Source organism: Anguilla rostrata, chromosome 17 (assembly GCF_018555375.3).
Source record: "Anguilla rostrata isolate EN2019 chromosome 17, ASM1855537v3, whole genome shotgun sequence".
NCBI classification, from domain to species: Eukaryota; Metazoa; Chordata; class Actinopteri; order Anguilliformes; family Anguillidae; genus Anguilla; species Anguilla rostrata.
The window spans coordinates 25,451,405-25,463,159 of NC_057949.1; the positions used below are offsets into that span (position 1 = coordinate 25,451,405).

Consider the following 11,755-nt stretch of genomic DNA (forward strand, 5'->3'; position numbering starts at 1 on the left):
CGGCAGCCGCAACTTCCTTCAGAGAGCAAACATTCAGTTTTACAGCCCAGCAAGCCCTCCGTTTCCTCAGGAAGAAACATCCCCTGCGTGGGCTTCACCCATAGCCTTATCACTAGGGAGACCGAGCGAACTGCAGGGTTCATCACTGAGTCTACGGAGCACCCATAATGCAACTGTTCAGGATTGCTTAAGCCAAACATTCAGTATGTGTACTGTATGTGTAGAGGTCGTAGGCAACTCATTATAATTTTTTAGACCATTAAGACTATCCAGCTTTCTTCACGGTTACAGTGACTTTTCATACATCATACACTGGGAAATATATGCTTAGCCTACTGCAAGCAGGATAGAATGGAATGTTGCAGCTGCATTGTAAGGTTGCCGCAGCAACGGTAAGCATTAGGCTGTCAGAGTTCTCACAGCTGCACTAAGAACGTTTTGTCTGTTGGTCGTAGACTGACAAATAAACTTCCCCTTTAAACAACGCTTGATTTGAGTGCACTACATTACATTACATTTGTCACCTCCCTTGTGAACCCCTCCCTGTCTTCTGGATGTTTCCCCTTCATCCTTCAAGAGGGCGCACATCACCTCACTGCTGAAGAAGCCCACACTAGACCCCTCCGTCATCCAGAACTACCAGCCAGTATCTCTCCTTCATTTTCTATCCAAAACACTTGAACGAGCTGCATCTAACTAACTCTCTGCTTTCTTTTCTCAGAATAACCTGCTCGACCCCCAGCAGTCCGGCTTCAGGCCTAGTCACTCAACAGAGACTGCACTCCTCTCTGTCAATGAGACACTTCATGCCGCATGAGCAGCCTCCCTCTCCCTCTGTCTTCATTCTGCTAGATCTCTCAGCTGCTTTCGACACTGTGGAGCACTCTATCCTCCTGTCCTCTCTGGCAGCAACAGGGATCTGCGGCACAGCCCTTGACTGGATAAAGTCCTATCTCTCCGATCACTCCTTCCAGGTTGCCTGGGCTGGTAGAGTATCGCCACCCTGCCCCCTTGCCACGGGAGTTCCCCAGGGCTCAGTCCTCGGTCCCCTTCTCTTCTCCTTATACACCAGATCCCTTGGCCCTGTAATCTCTGCCCATGGCTCGTCTTATTATTGCTATGCTGATGACACACAACTCTTTCACTCCTTCTCCCCATCGGACACACAAGTCCCTGCCCGCATCTCCGCCTGCCTGAGGGACATCCAGAGCTGGATGGACAATCACCACCTGAAGCTCAACCTGGGTAAGACGGAGCTAATCTTCATTCCTGCTCTAACCTCTCCCCTCCTTGATTTTTCCATTTCCCTAGGGGACATCTTAGTGACGTCATCACCCTGTGCCAAGAATCTCGGAGTGGTGATGGACAACAGGCTGTCCCTCTCCAAGAACATCGCAGCGGTAAGCCGGGCGTGCAGATTCTTCCTGTACAACATCCGGAGAATCCGCCCCTTTCTCACCACCTACTCAACCCAGCTCCTCGTCCAAGCAATGGTACTATCTCGCCTGGACTACTGCAACTCTCTTCTGGCTGGCCTACCGGCATCTGCCATCAGACCCCTGCAACTCAATCAGAATGCTGCAGCTCGTCTGGTCTTCAACCTTCCCAGACATTCCCACGTCACCTCCCTGCTCACTACCCCCCACTGGCTGCCCGTTATGGCTCGCATCAAATTCAAAACATTGGTCCCAGCATACCAGGCAGTCAAGGGATCAGCCCCAGCATACCTCCACAAGATCTTTAAACCATACATGCCAGCCAAACCCCTCCGTTCCGCTACCTCACGACGCCTGGCACCTCCCCCTCTTCACACTTGCGCTTTCCGTCTCCTGCCTGTTTTGGCTCCATGATGGTGGAATGACCTTCTCGTGGAAGTCAGAACAGCTGAGACCCTGACCACCTTCAAACGACGACTGAAGACTCACCTCTTTAAGCTGCACCTCTCCCCATCCCTCCCTACCTTCCTGTAGTCTCTAATTGACTATGTTGTAGCTAGGTAAGCTGTTTATCTTAGTTTACTTAGTTATTGCACTTGTGCCTACTCAACTATTGCTTGTTTTATTTGCATAGACTGCTTTATTGCTGTTTTTGTTGTGTTAATCAGATTAACCTACAGGGTCCAAGTTAAACTACGTGGTCATTCCCTGCACTTGGAACTGTACTTCCCTCTAGGGTTTTCAACACACTTGTTCCTGGTTTTGGTTATACACTTTGTTGTACGTCACTCTGGATAAGAGCGTCTGCCAAATGCCTGTAATGTAATGAGTGCACTACATATATTTAGAAGGGGACTGGGAGGTTAGGGGTTACCTCAGCAGTATGGGTTATGAGACTAACTTGGCAGTGTGTGTTTGTGAGTGTGTGTGTGTGGGGGGGGGTATTGTGGGGTAGTTTTGGAGGAGTAGAAATGGGAGGTGGTTTGGCAAGGAGAGTGAAAAGTTAGAGCAGGGAGCTGGATATGGGGTACCTCGGTAGGGGTGGAGTTCAGGAGTTGAGTGACAATCTTAGCCGCAGTGGTGATGTTGTCAGGTGTAAGCCGTGTGGGTTGAGAGGTCAGCATCAGCACGTTGGTAGAGACGCTCACGGAATTCCCAGCGATCTATTCCGACAGACAGAACGGCAGTGGGAATCTGCAATTTTAATAAATCCACTTTCCCTTCTGTAGTACATACATCTTTTAGAAAAGGTCTTGAGATCAAAGTAAATATTTGTATACTTTTGACTGTTACTAACTGCTGTACGTCGCACAGAAGAAAACTGAAAAACCTGATCCAGCAGGAATGTTTAGCCAAACATCCTTATTTGACAGTTTTTTATCGGTCATGGTGTTGAAGACCGCACAGCTTCTAGTAGTGACTCACAGAAAAAAGTGAGGGAACATTTCAGTGTGTAAAACCCAAGTGCTTTTCATACAATTCTGACCACAGCTCACAGCAAGAAAGGCAACAGGCTACCCTGGGCTTGTCCCAAGAATGGCTCAAGACTGTATTAATATTTCATCTACACTGATAAAATGAACATTCACCCCTTATCTTTTAGTAGGTTAATACTCCTTTTAAAAATCATCATCATCCTCAACATAAACCAGCAAAAAAGACATATTAAAATAATAAAGAGTGGTACTGCTAGTTGTGGTGGTGTTAGGACATCTTACTTTACTTTATTCAGTTTATCTCTGTGATACCTGATGATTTTATTGCTATCAGTACATTGATGGAATGTTCGGTAGACCTAAACTGTTGAATAACTCATAATTGTCTCCAACTGAACCTAGACAGAGATTAATTGGATCAAAATGACAAAGAAAGAAGTTAGCTGAAAACCTAGGTCCTCTTGCCTTAAACATCAAGCTATTTGGGCAGTAAGTTCATGGAATGAAAGGTGTAATACAAATAAAGATTATTGTTGTTGTTGTTGTTGTTAATAATAATAATAATAATAATAATAATAATATTTAGGAAAGAGTTTTAACACTTAAGGGAAAGAAGGCACACCACTCTAGCTCCTTGCTTAGTAAGAAGTAAGGTCTATGGTCCTGCCTGCCACTACTGGATCAGATACATATACCTGGGGGATGGGGGTTGAGCACCTGAACTCACATTCTTTTGGAGGTCATTCAGGGTCAGGCTACAGTCCAGCTTCCGTACCGGACCAAAACCCGGTGAGCCGCTCTTGGGCAAACATTGCACTGACGCCAGGGGAAAACCCACTGAGGGCCAAGCAAAAGCCAATCAGCAATCAGCAAAACCAATCATGTGACGTTAAACAGCCCTGCAATTCCAGCTGATAAAACATGAAACAGAGGGAACAGGCAAACAGAGGGAACAAAAAAAAAACTAATACTGAAATAATTTTGCAGCAAACACTTGACGAAGGGTCAAACTCTAAATCTGTGAGAAATACGAACAATCCATCCCATAAGTCTCGGAGATGCATGACCCTGGTCATGTCTGAGTCGGCCTTCACCTGGCAGCCCACCAGCACCTTCAATGAGGTCCTAAACCACTCTGAGATATGGTGAAGATCAGAGACCAGCTGATCTATAATGGACCAGCATCAACAAATACGTATTTGACCCAGGTCTGGAGGCAACATTGCTTTATGGTAACCCTTCTCTGTTCTTTCCTTCCCTCTGCCGTGTTCTTGAGCAGCAGACCAATAAAAAGACACAGTTTTTAAATATGACATTACCATTGGCTGGTCCCGGACAGGGCTCACGCGAGTAGCTAAACCGTCCAATGACAGTCTCGTTGAAAGTGAAACCATCGACAACGGCTCCATTGCAGAAATTTGCTTTGAGAAAACAAGAAAATGCATATTAATATTTTAGCAAAATTCAGAAATTAAACATTGTAAGGTAATACAGTTATCCTCTTATTGTTGGTCTTTACCTCCACACTTTACATGTAATTCTCCATGTCTGTATGTTATGTTTCTTTGCGTATGTGTGTTTGTGTGTGTGTGTGTGTGTGCATGTGTGCGTGTGTATATCCAAATGAGTATGTGTGAGCATGCATGCAAACAAGTGTGTGCACATATGTGCACATGCATGTATGCGGGTCAGTGTAAGCACATGCACACGTGTGTTCAAAGGCGTGTTCATAATTGAGTCTGTGAGCATGACGGTATGCATGTACGTGTGCGTGATAACTGAGTGTGAGTGCATGCATGTACATGTGGAAAGGAAGGGGAAGTTGGTGATGCAGGGGGGGCAGGCGTGGTGGGGTTACCTGGGATGAGGGTGGAGTTCGGCGTGTGTTTGGTTGTCGTGGTCTGTTTTACAGTTGTGCTTGTGCCTGTAGGGTTACTGGGGGTTAAACTGCCTGGTTGTGTGGTGGTCAGTGTACCTGGTTTAGTGGTGGGTCGGGTAGTTGGGACAGTGGTGGCTTGGTTAGTTGGGATAGGGGTGGTTAGGTTAGTTGGGATAGGGGTGGTTTGGTTAGTTGGGACAGTGGTGGCTTGGTTAGTTGGGATAGGGGTGGTTAGGTTAGTTGGGATAGGGGTGGTTTGGTTAGTTGGGATAGTGGTGATTTGGTTAGTTGGGATAGGGGTGGTTTGGTTAGTTGGGATAGGGGTGGTTTGGTTAGTTGGGACAGTGGTGGTTTGGTTAGTTGGGATAGGGGTGGTTAGGTTAGTTGGGACAGTGGTGGCTTGGTTAGTTTGGACAGTGTGGCTTGGTTAGTTGGATAGGGGTGTTTAGGTTAGTTGGGATAGGGCTGGTTAGGTTAGTTGGGATAGAGGTGGTTTGACTAGTTGGGACATGGTGTTTGGTTAGTTGGGATAGGGGTGGTTTGGTTAGTTGGGATAGTGGTGATTTGGTTAGTTGGGATAGGGGTGGTTTGGTTAGTTGGGATAGTGGTGTCTTGGTTAGTTGGGACAGTGGTGGTTTGGTTAGTTGGGACAGTGGTGGCTTGGTTAGTTGGGATAGGGGTGGTTTGGTTAGTTGGGACAGTGGTGTCTTGGTTAGTTGGGACAGTGGTGGTTTGGTTAGTTGGGACAGTGGTGGCTTGGTTAGTTGGGACAGGGGTGGTTTGGTTAGTTGGGACAGTGGTGTCTTGGTTAGTTGGGACAGTGGTGGTTTGGTTAGTTGGGACAGTGGTGGCTTGGTTAGTTGGGATAGGGGTGGTTAGGTTAGTTGGGATAGGGGTGGTTTGGTTAGTTGGGACAGTGGTGGCTTGGTTAGTTGGGATAGGGGTGGTTAGGTTAGTTTGGATAGGGGCGGTTTGGTTAGTTGGGACAGTGGTGGTTTGGTTAGTTGGGATAGGGGTGGTTAGGTTAGTTGGGACAGTGGTGGCTTGGTTAGTTTGGACAGTGGTGGCTTGGTTAGTTGGGATAGGGGTGTTTAGGTTAGTTGGGATAGGGCTGGTTAGGTTAGTTGGGATAGAGGTGGTTTGACTAGTTGGGACAGTGGTGGTTTGGTTAGTTGGGACAGTGGTGGTTTGGTTAGTTGGGATAGTGGTGGTTTGGTTAGTTGGGACAGTGGTGGTTTGGTTAGTTGGGACAGTGGTGGCTTGGTTAGTTGGGATAGGGGTGGTTTGGTTAGTTGGGACAGTGGTGTCTTGGTTAGTTGGGACAGTGGTGGTTTGGTTAGTTGGGACAGTGGTGGCTTGGTTAGTTGGGATAGGGGTGGTTTGGTTAGTTGGGACAGTGGTGTCTTGGTTAGTTGGGACAGTGGTGGCTTGGTTAGTTGGGACAGTGGTGTCTTGGTTAGTTGGGACAGTGGTGGTTTGGTTAGTTGGGACAGTGGTGGTTTGGTTAGTTGGGATAGGGGTGGTTAGGTTAGTTGGGACAGTGGTGATTTGGTTAGTTGGGACAGTGGTGGTTTGGTTAGTTGTGACAGTGGTGGTTTGGTTAGTTGGGATAGGGATGGTTAGGGTAGTTGTGACAGTGGTGGTTTGGGTACTTGGGGTAGGGGTGGTTAAAATAGTTGTGATGGCAAAGGTTGTGTGATCAGGGGTAGGGGTGGTTAGGGTAGTTGTGATAGCATTGGTTGAATGATCAGGGGTAGGGGTGATTGTAAGATCTGGAGTAGGGGTGGTTAAAATACTTGTGATGGCAAAGGTTGTGTGATCTGGGGTAGAGGTGGTTAGGGTAGATGTGATAGCATTGGTTGAATGATCAGGGGTAGGGGTGATTGTAAGATCTGGAGTAGGGGTGGTTAAAATACTTGTGATGGCAAAGGTTGTGTGATCTGGAATAGGGGTGGTTAGGGTAGTTGTGATAGAAGTGGCTGTATGATCTGGGGTAGGGGTGATTGTAAGATCTGGGGTAGGGGTGGTTAAAATACTTGCGATGGCAAAGGTTGTGTGATCTGGGGTAGAGGTGGTTAGGGTAGTTGTGATAGCATTGGTTGAATGATCAGGGGTAGGGGTGATTGTAAGATCTGGAGTAGGGGTGGTTAAAATACTTGTGATGGCAAAGGTTGTGTGATCTGGGATAGGGGTGGTTAGGGTAGTTGTGATAGAAGTGGCTGTATGATCTGGGGTAGGGGTGATTGTAAGATCTGGGGTAGGGGTGGTTAAAATACTTGCGATGGCAAAGGTTGTGTGATCTGGGGTAGAGGTGGTTAGGGTAGTTGTGATAGCATTGGTTGAATGATCAGGGGTAGGGGTGGTTAGGGTAGTTGTGATTGCAGTGGTTGTGTGATCAGGGGTAGGGGTGGCTAGGGTAGTTGTGATAGAAGTGGCTGTATGATCTGGGGTAGGGGTGATTGTAAGATCTGGGGTAGGGGTGGTTAAAATACTTGTGATGGCAAAGGTTGTGTGATCTGGGGTAGGGGTGGTTAGGGTACTTTTGATAGAAGTGGCTGTATGATGTGGGGTAGAGGTGGTTAAGAAGTCAGTGTGTGTTGTGCTGCCAGATATACCAGCTGTTGTACTGCCTGGGTAAGTATTGATGTTACTGGGGGAGGCAGCAGGGAGAGAACTGTAAGCGGGCGGAGTGGCGAGGGTCCCTTGGGTTTCTGAAACTGAAACTGGAAACAACAAGAAAAAAAGCGATACAGTGGTAAAGAGAGAACAGTACGCACATGCCACTGACAGGAAATTCTGAACGCAAGCACACCGGGAAATCAGATTTCACAAAGGTGGCTCCACAGACCCTTACGTCGAGGCATTAACATAGGCCCTTACACACATATGACCTCATAGAGGCCCTTACACACATATGACCTCATAGAGGCCTTAACACACATATGACCTCATAGAGGCCCTTACACACATATGACCTTACTGAACCCGTGTTCAGCAGTTGTCTACGATCATGAAAATGCACTTTTGTACGTCGCTTTGGATAAAAGCGTCTGCCAAATGAATGTAATGTAATGCAATGACCTCATAGAAGCCCTTACACACACATGACTTCATAGAGGCCCTTACACACACATGACCTCATAGAGGCCATTACACATATGACCTCATAGAGGCCTTAACACACACATGACCTCATAGAGGCCCTTACACACATATGACCTCATAGAGGCCCTTACACACATATGACCTCATAGAGGCCTTAACACACATATGACCTCATAGAGGCCCTTACACACATATGACCTCATAGAGGCCTTTACACGTGATCTTAGATGCCCTTACACACATATGACCTTATCCAGCCATGTTACTCAAATCACGGCCCCTGAAGTCCAAGAACTGCTGGTTTTCCACCCTCCCTTCACCTGGGAGTCAGGTGTGAATACAGTCTGGCCAATCACAAGCACTGATTGTTCAGATTTTGAGTATCCATGTTACTGCACGCAGGGTACGGATGGTGTCAAATACGAATACCATATTCGGCAACATTCGAAAAATGCGTTTTCTACGAATGTTTTCTCCACCCAAACTTGGCCACTACTATTTGGATTGGGGTCTTATTCTTCCACCTCTTTGATGCAATTTTCTTAGAAGTCAGCACCAAGTTTCAGACACACACACACACACACACAGACACACACCTGCAGAGAGACAGTGAGTGAGAGTTTCCCTTGACACTAGATAGGCCAGAGCGACGTCATCAGGGTTTGGGGACTTCAAAAATAAAATTACTCCAATCATCAGCAGGACGTTTCAGCATTTGACACAGCTGATCACCTCATCACTTTGGGACTTAAAATAACTGTTTTAAAGGAACATCAGCAGGACGTTTCAGCATTTGGCACAGCTGATCACCTCATCCTTCTGGATAGACTTGAAAATCTTGTAGGCCTCCGTGGACAGGCACTCTCCTGGTTCAGATCATACCTATCAGACCGATATCAATTTGTGCTTTTTAATAATGATTCCTCATATCAATCCAGGGTTAGATATGGAGTACCGCAAGGATCTGTGCTTGGGCCTTTGCTCCTCTCTCTTTATATGCTGCCCCTGGGACAAGTTATTCACAAACATGGCATTAATTTCCACTGCTATGCAGATAACACCCAGTTGTATCTATCAGTTTAGCCTGATGAAGTTGTCCAGCTGTCAAAGATCAAAGCCTGTCTTATAGACATAAAGGAATGGATGACCCAAAATTCTCTCTTGCTGAACTCCGATAAGACCTAGATAATGGTAGTGGGGCCCAAGTTCCTGAGATGCAAACTATCTGACTATATGCTTAACATTGATGGAATCTCCATTACTTCAAGTGCTGTAATCAAAGATCTTGGTGTGACCTTTGATTGAGATCTTGCATTTGATATACATATTAAAAACATCTCTAGGCTTGCTTTTCATCACTTGAGAAATATCTCTAAAATTTGGAAAATACTGTCCTTACATGATGCAGAAAAGCTAGTTTATGCTTTTGTTACTTAAAGATTAGATTACTGCAATGCTCTTTTGTCTGGATGTGCAAATTCCTCTCTGAAAGGGCTCCAGCTAATTCAAAATGCAGCAGCTCGTATTCTCACTAGAACAAGGAGATTCGAGCACATCAGCCCAGTGTTAGCATCGCTTCACTGGTTGCCAGTTAAATTCCAAATAGACTATAAGATACTACTTCTTACCTTTAAAGCCTTACATGGGCTTGCCCCTTTGTACTCAAATGATTTACTTCTTCCTTATATTCCCTCAACATGCTCCGTTCGCAGGGTGCAGGCCTCCTTGTTATTCCTAGAATAGCTAAAAGTACCATAGGTGGTAGAGCCTTCTCCTATCGTGCACCCCTCCTGTGGAACAAGTTGCCTGCCCATGTTCGGGGCGCAGACACTATCACCTTATTTAAAGCTAGGCTCGAAACTTATCTTTTTAGTCTCTCCTATATTTGAGGGGCAGGAGTGGGTGGCGGGCATAGCTATAGAGTCTCTGGTGGACTGAGCGGTTCATGCTGTCACTGGATCATCATTGGTAGTGCTGTGTTAAGCTGAACCGGTCATGGTCTGGTGATGACTGTCTCAAGCCTGCCCTCATGGCTGCGTTGGCCCCTGCCTCTGTTTCCCTTAGCTATGCTGCCATAGCCTTATTCTGCCGGGGTTTTCCTTATCGCACGCAGGCACCTCTGTCTCTTCTACTCTGCTTGCTAATCTACCATTTGAACCCCCTAACAATAATTTTTTTTTTTCGTCTTCCGGAGCTCCAGCCCTAGACCAGCTAGACCAGCTGGGCACCCCCGCCTCCTGCCACTGTTGATTCAGCTGTAGCACCAAGACTGTCCCCCTGTCTGACCCTGCCACCCATTGGTGCTCCTGCCCATCTCTCTACGTGACCAGAGTCGTCTTTGCTTGGACTTAATTAATATGGATTGGCTGTTTATGTATTATAATTTATCTTTATTTTCATGTAAGCCGTTTCCATAACAAACCGGTGCCTGCCCGCGGCAGATGGGTTCCCCCTCTGAGTCCGGTTCTGCTCAAGGTTTCTTCCTGTTATCAGTCAGGGAGTTTTTCCTTGCCACTGTCGCCCTAGGCTTACTCTTTGGGGGCCGGTTCACTGTAAAGCTCCTTTGTTAAAAGCAGCTATACAAATAAAAGCACTTTGTAATATACTGATGAGAACAGACCATTCAGCCCATGTAAGCTCCTCTATAGCCTGGGTAAAAGAGGAGCTTACATGGGCTGAATGGTCTATTCTCATCAGTATATTACAAACACATACAAACACATTATCATACTATTATAGTCCATGACATGTACTTAAAAAAAAAAAGAAAATAAGCTTGCATTTCTGGATTGTCATTTTCTTTTTTTAAAATGCCAGAAATTAAGGAGTCCTTGACTCATTACATTACAGGCATTTAGCAGACGCTCTTATCCAGAGCGACTTACATAACTTTTACATAGCATTTTTACATTGTATCCATTTATACAGCTGGATATACACTGAAGCAATTTCGGTTAAGTACCTTGCTCAAGGGTACAACAGCAGTGTCCTACCCGGGAATCGAACCTACAACCTTTCGGTTACAAGCCCAGTTCCTTACCCACTGAGCTACACTCCGTCCTGACTCCCTCTCCATTCTCATTACAGTCCGCCCGGCTCAGCCTTGACCTCCACACATTTAGATCAAACACTGCTCTGCGTCAGTTATCCAGAATGTTCCGCAGAAAAGAACGTTCAGAAAAACAGTTTTTGTGTGTGTGTGTGTGTGTGTAAACCAGTGGCTTACCTTCTCTGAGGAGCAAAGCTAGGAAAAGCAGCCCGGTATCCATTTTGGGAAGAGCCGTTATGAACACACTTCACAGCTGGCCCTCCTATTAAGAGTCAGTGAGGGGAATAATACAGCCTGGTTAACATTTCCCGACTACATATCAACAAATATCACTTCCTCGTATTTCCCACGCAAGTCCCTGGCACAAGCACCGCCCCGCAATCTACAGCTTACTCCTCATCCTGAGGAACACCACGAACTCCTCCCAAAAAAAAAAAAAACACGTGCTTTTAATTGGTGTACAATTAAAAGAAGATTGATGCAGTTTTGATTGAAGACGGGGATTAGTTACTCAGATGGTCTGTCGGTGTTGCCGAAAGCCTTCTCAGACCCCTACAGTGAAGTCAGGGTCTCCAAACATCCACTTCGCCTCGTCAGATTGAGAGGGATATACACAATATTCTCTCCCTTTTTAAGGCTACCCTTTCCTCCAAAAGTGTCCCACGCTTTAAATATTAATGGCATCTTAACCGTGCATTGGGCTAAATGCTAATTGTTTCAGCTTATTTTACACTCGTGATATAATTCATAATGGTGAGTGCCTGGTGTAAGTGGACAGGTTGCTGGGAAAGACCAGTGTTGTAAAGGTGAGTGTGATGATTGGTAGAGAGCTGTGGAAAGCTGTGAATGT

The 11,755-nt window shown here is 46.1% G+C and overlaps 2 protein-coding genes across 3 annotated transcripts in view; both read right to left on the reverse strand.

The window, feature by feature from the left end:
* Positions 1–5,160, reverse strand: part of adgrg7.1 (adhesion G protein-coupled receptor G7, tandem duplicate 1) — a 14,973-nt gene extending 9,813 nt beyond the window's left edge. Inside the window, exons 1-4 of one of the 2 annotated variants that reach the window (XM_064314193.1) lie at positions 4,192–5,160; positions 3,600–3,709; positions 2,468–2,599; positions 1–16 (exon numbers count right to left, since the gene is read on the reverse strand). The exon at positions 1–16 is cut by the window's left edge and continues 76 nt beyond it. In XM_064314193.1, the coding sequence (XP_064170263.1) occupies positions 1–16; positions 2,468–2,560 (109 nt within the window). In that variant the 5' untranslated portion in view covers positions 2,561–2,599; positions 3,600–3,709; positions 4,192–5,160. Of the gene's footprint in view, positions 17–2,467; positions 2,600–3,599; positions 4,142–4,191 lie in introns of those variants that run through there. The other variant, XM_064314194.1, reaches the window with a different exon arrangement.
* An 89-nt stretch (positions 5,161–5,249) lies between these two features.
* LOC135244094 (mucin-5AC-like) lies at positions 5,250–11,210 on the reverse strand. Its single transcript, XM_064316294.1, has 2 exons — positions 11,083–11,210; positions 5,250–7,474 (listed from the first exon to the last, which is right to left on the reverse strand). The coding sequence occupies exons 1-2, from the start codon at positions 11,123–11,125 to the stop codon at positions 5,250–5,252; spliced, it is 2,268 nt and encodes a 755-aa protein (XP_064172364.1). The 5' UTR covers positions 11,126–11,210.
* Between the last annotated feature and the right edge of the window lie 545 nt (positions 11,211–11,755).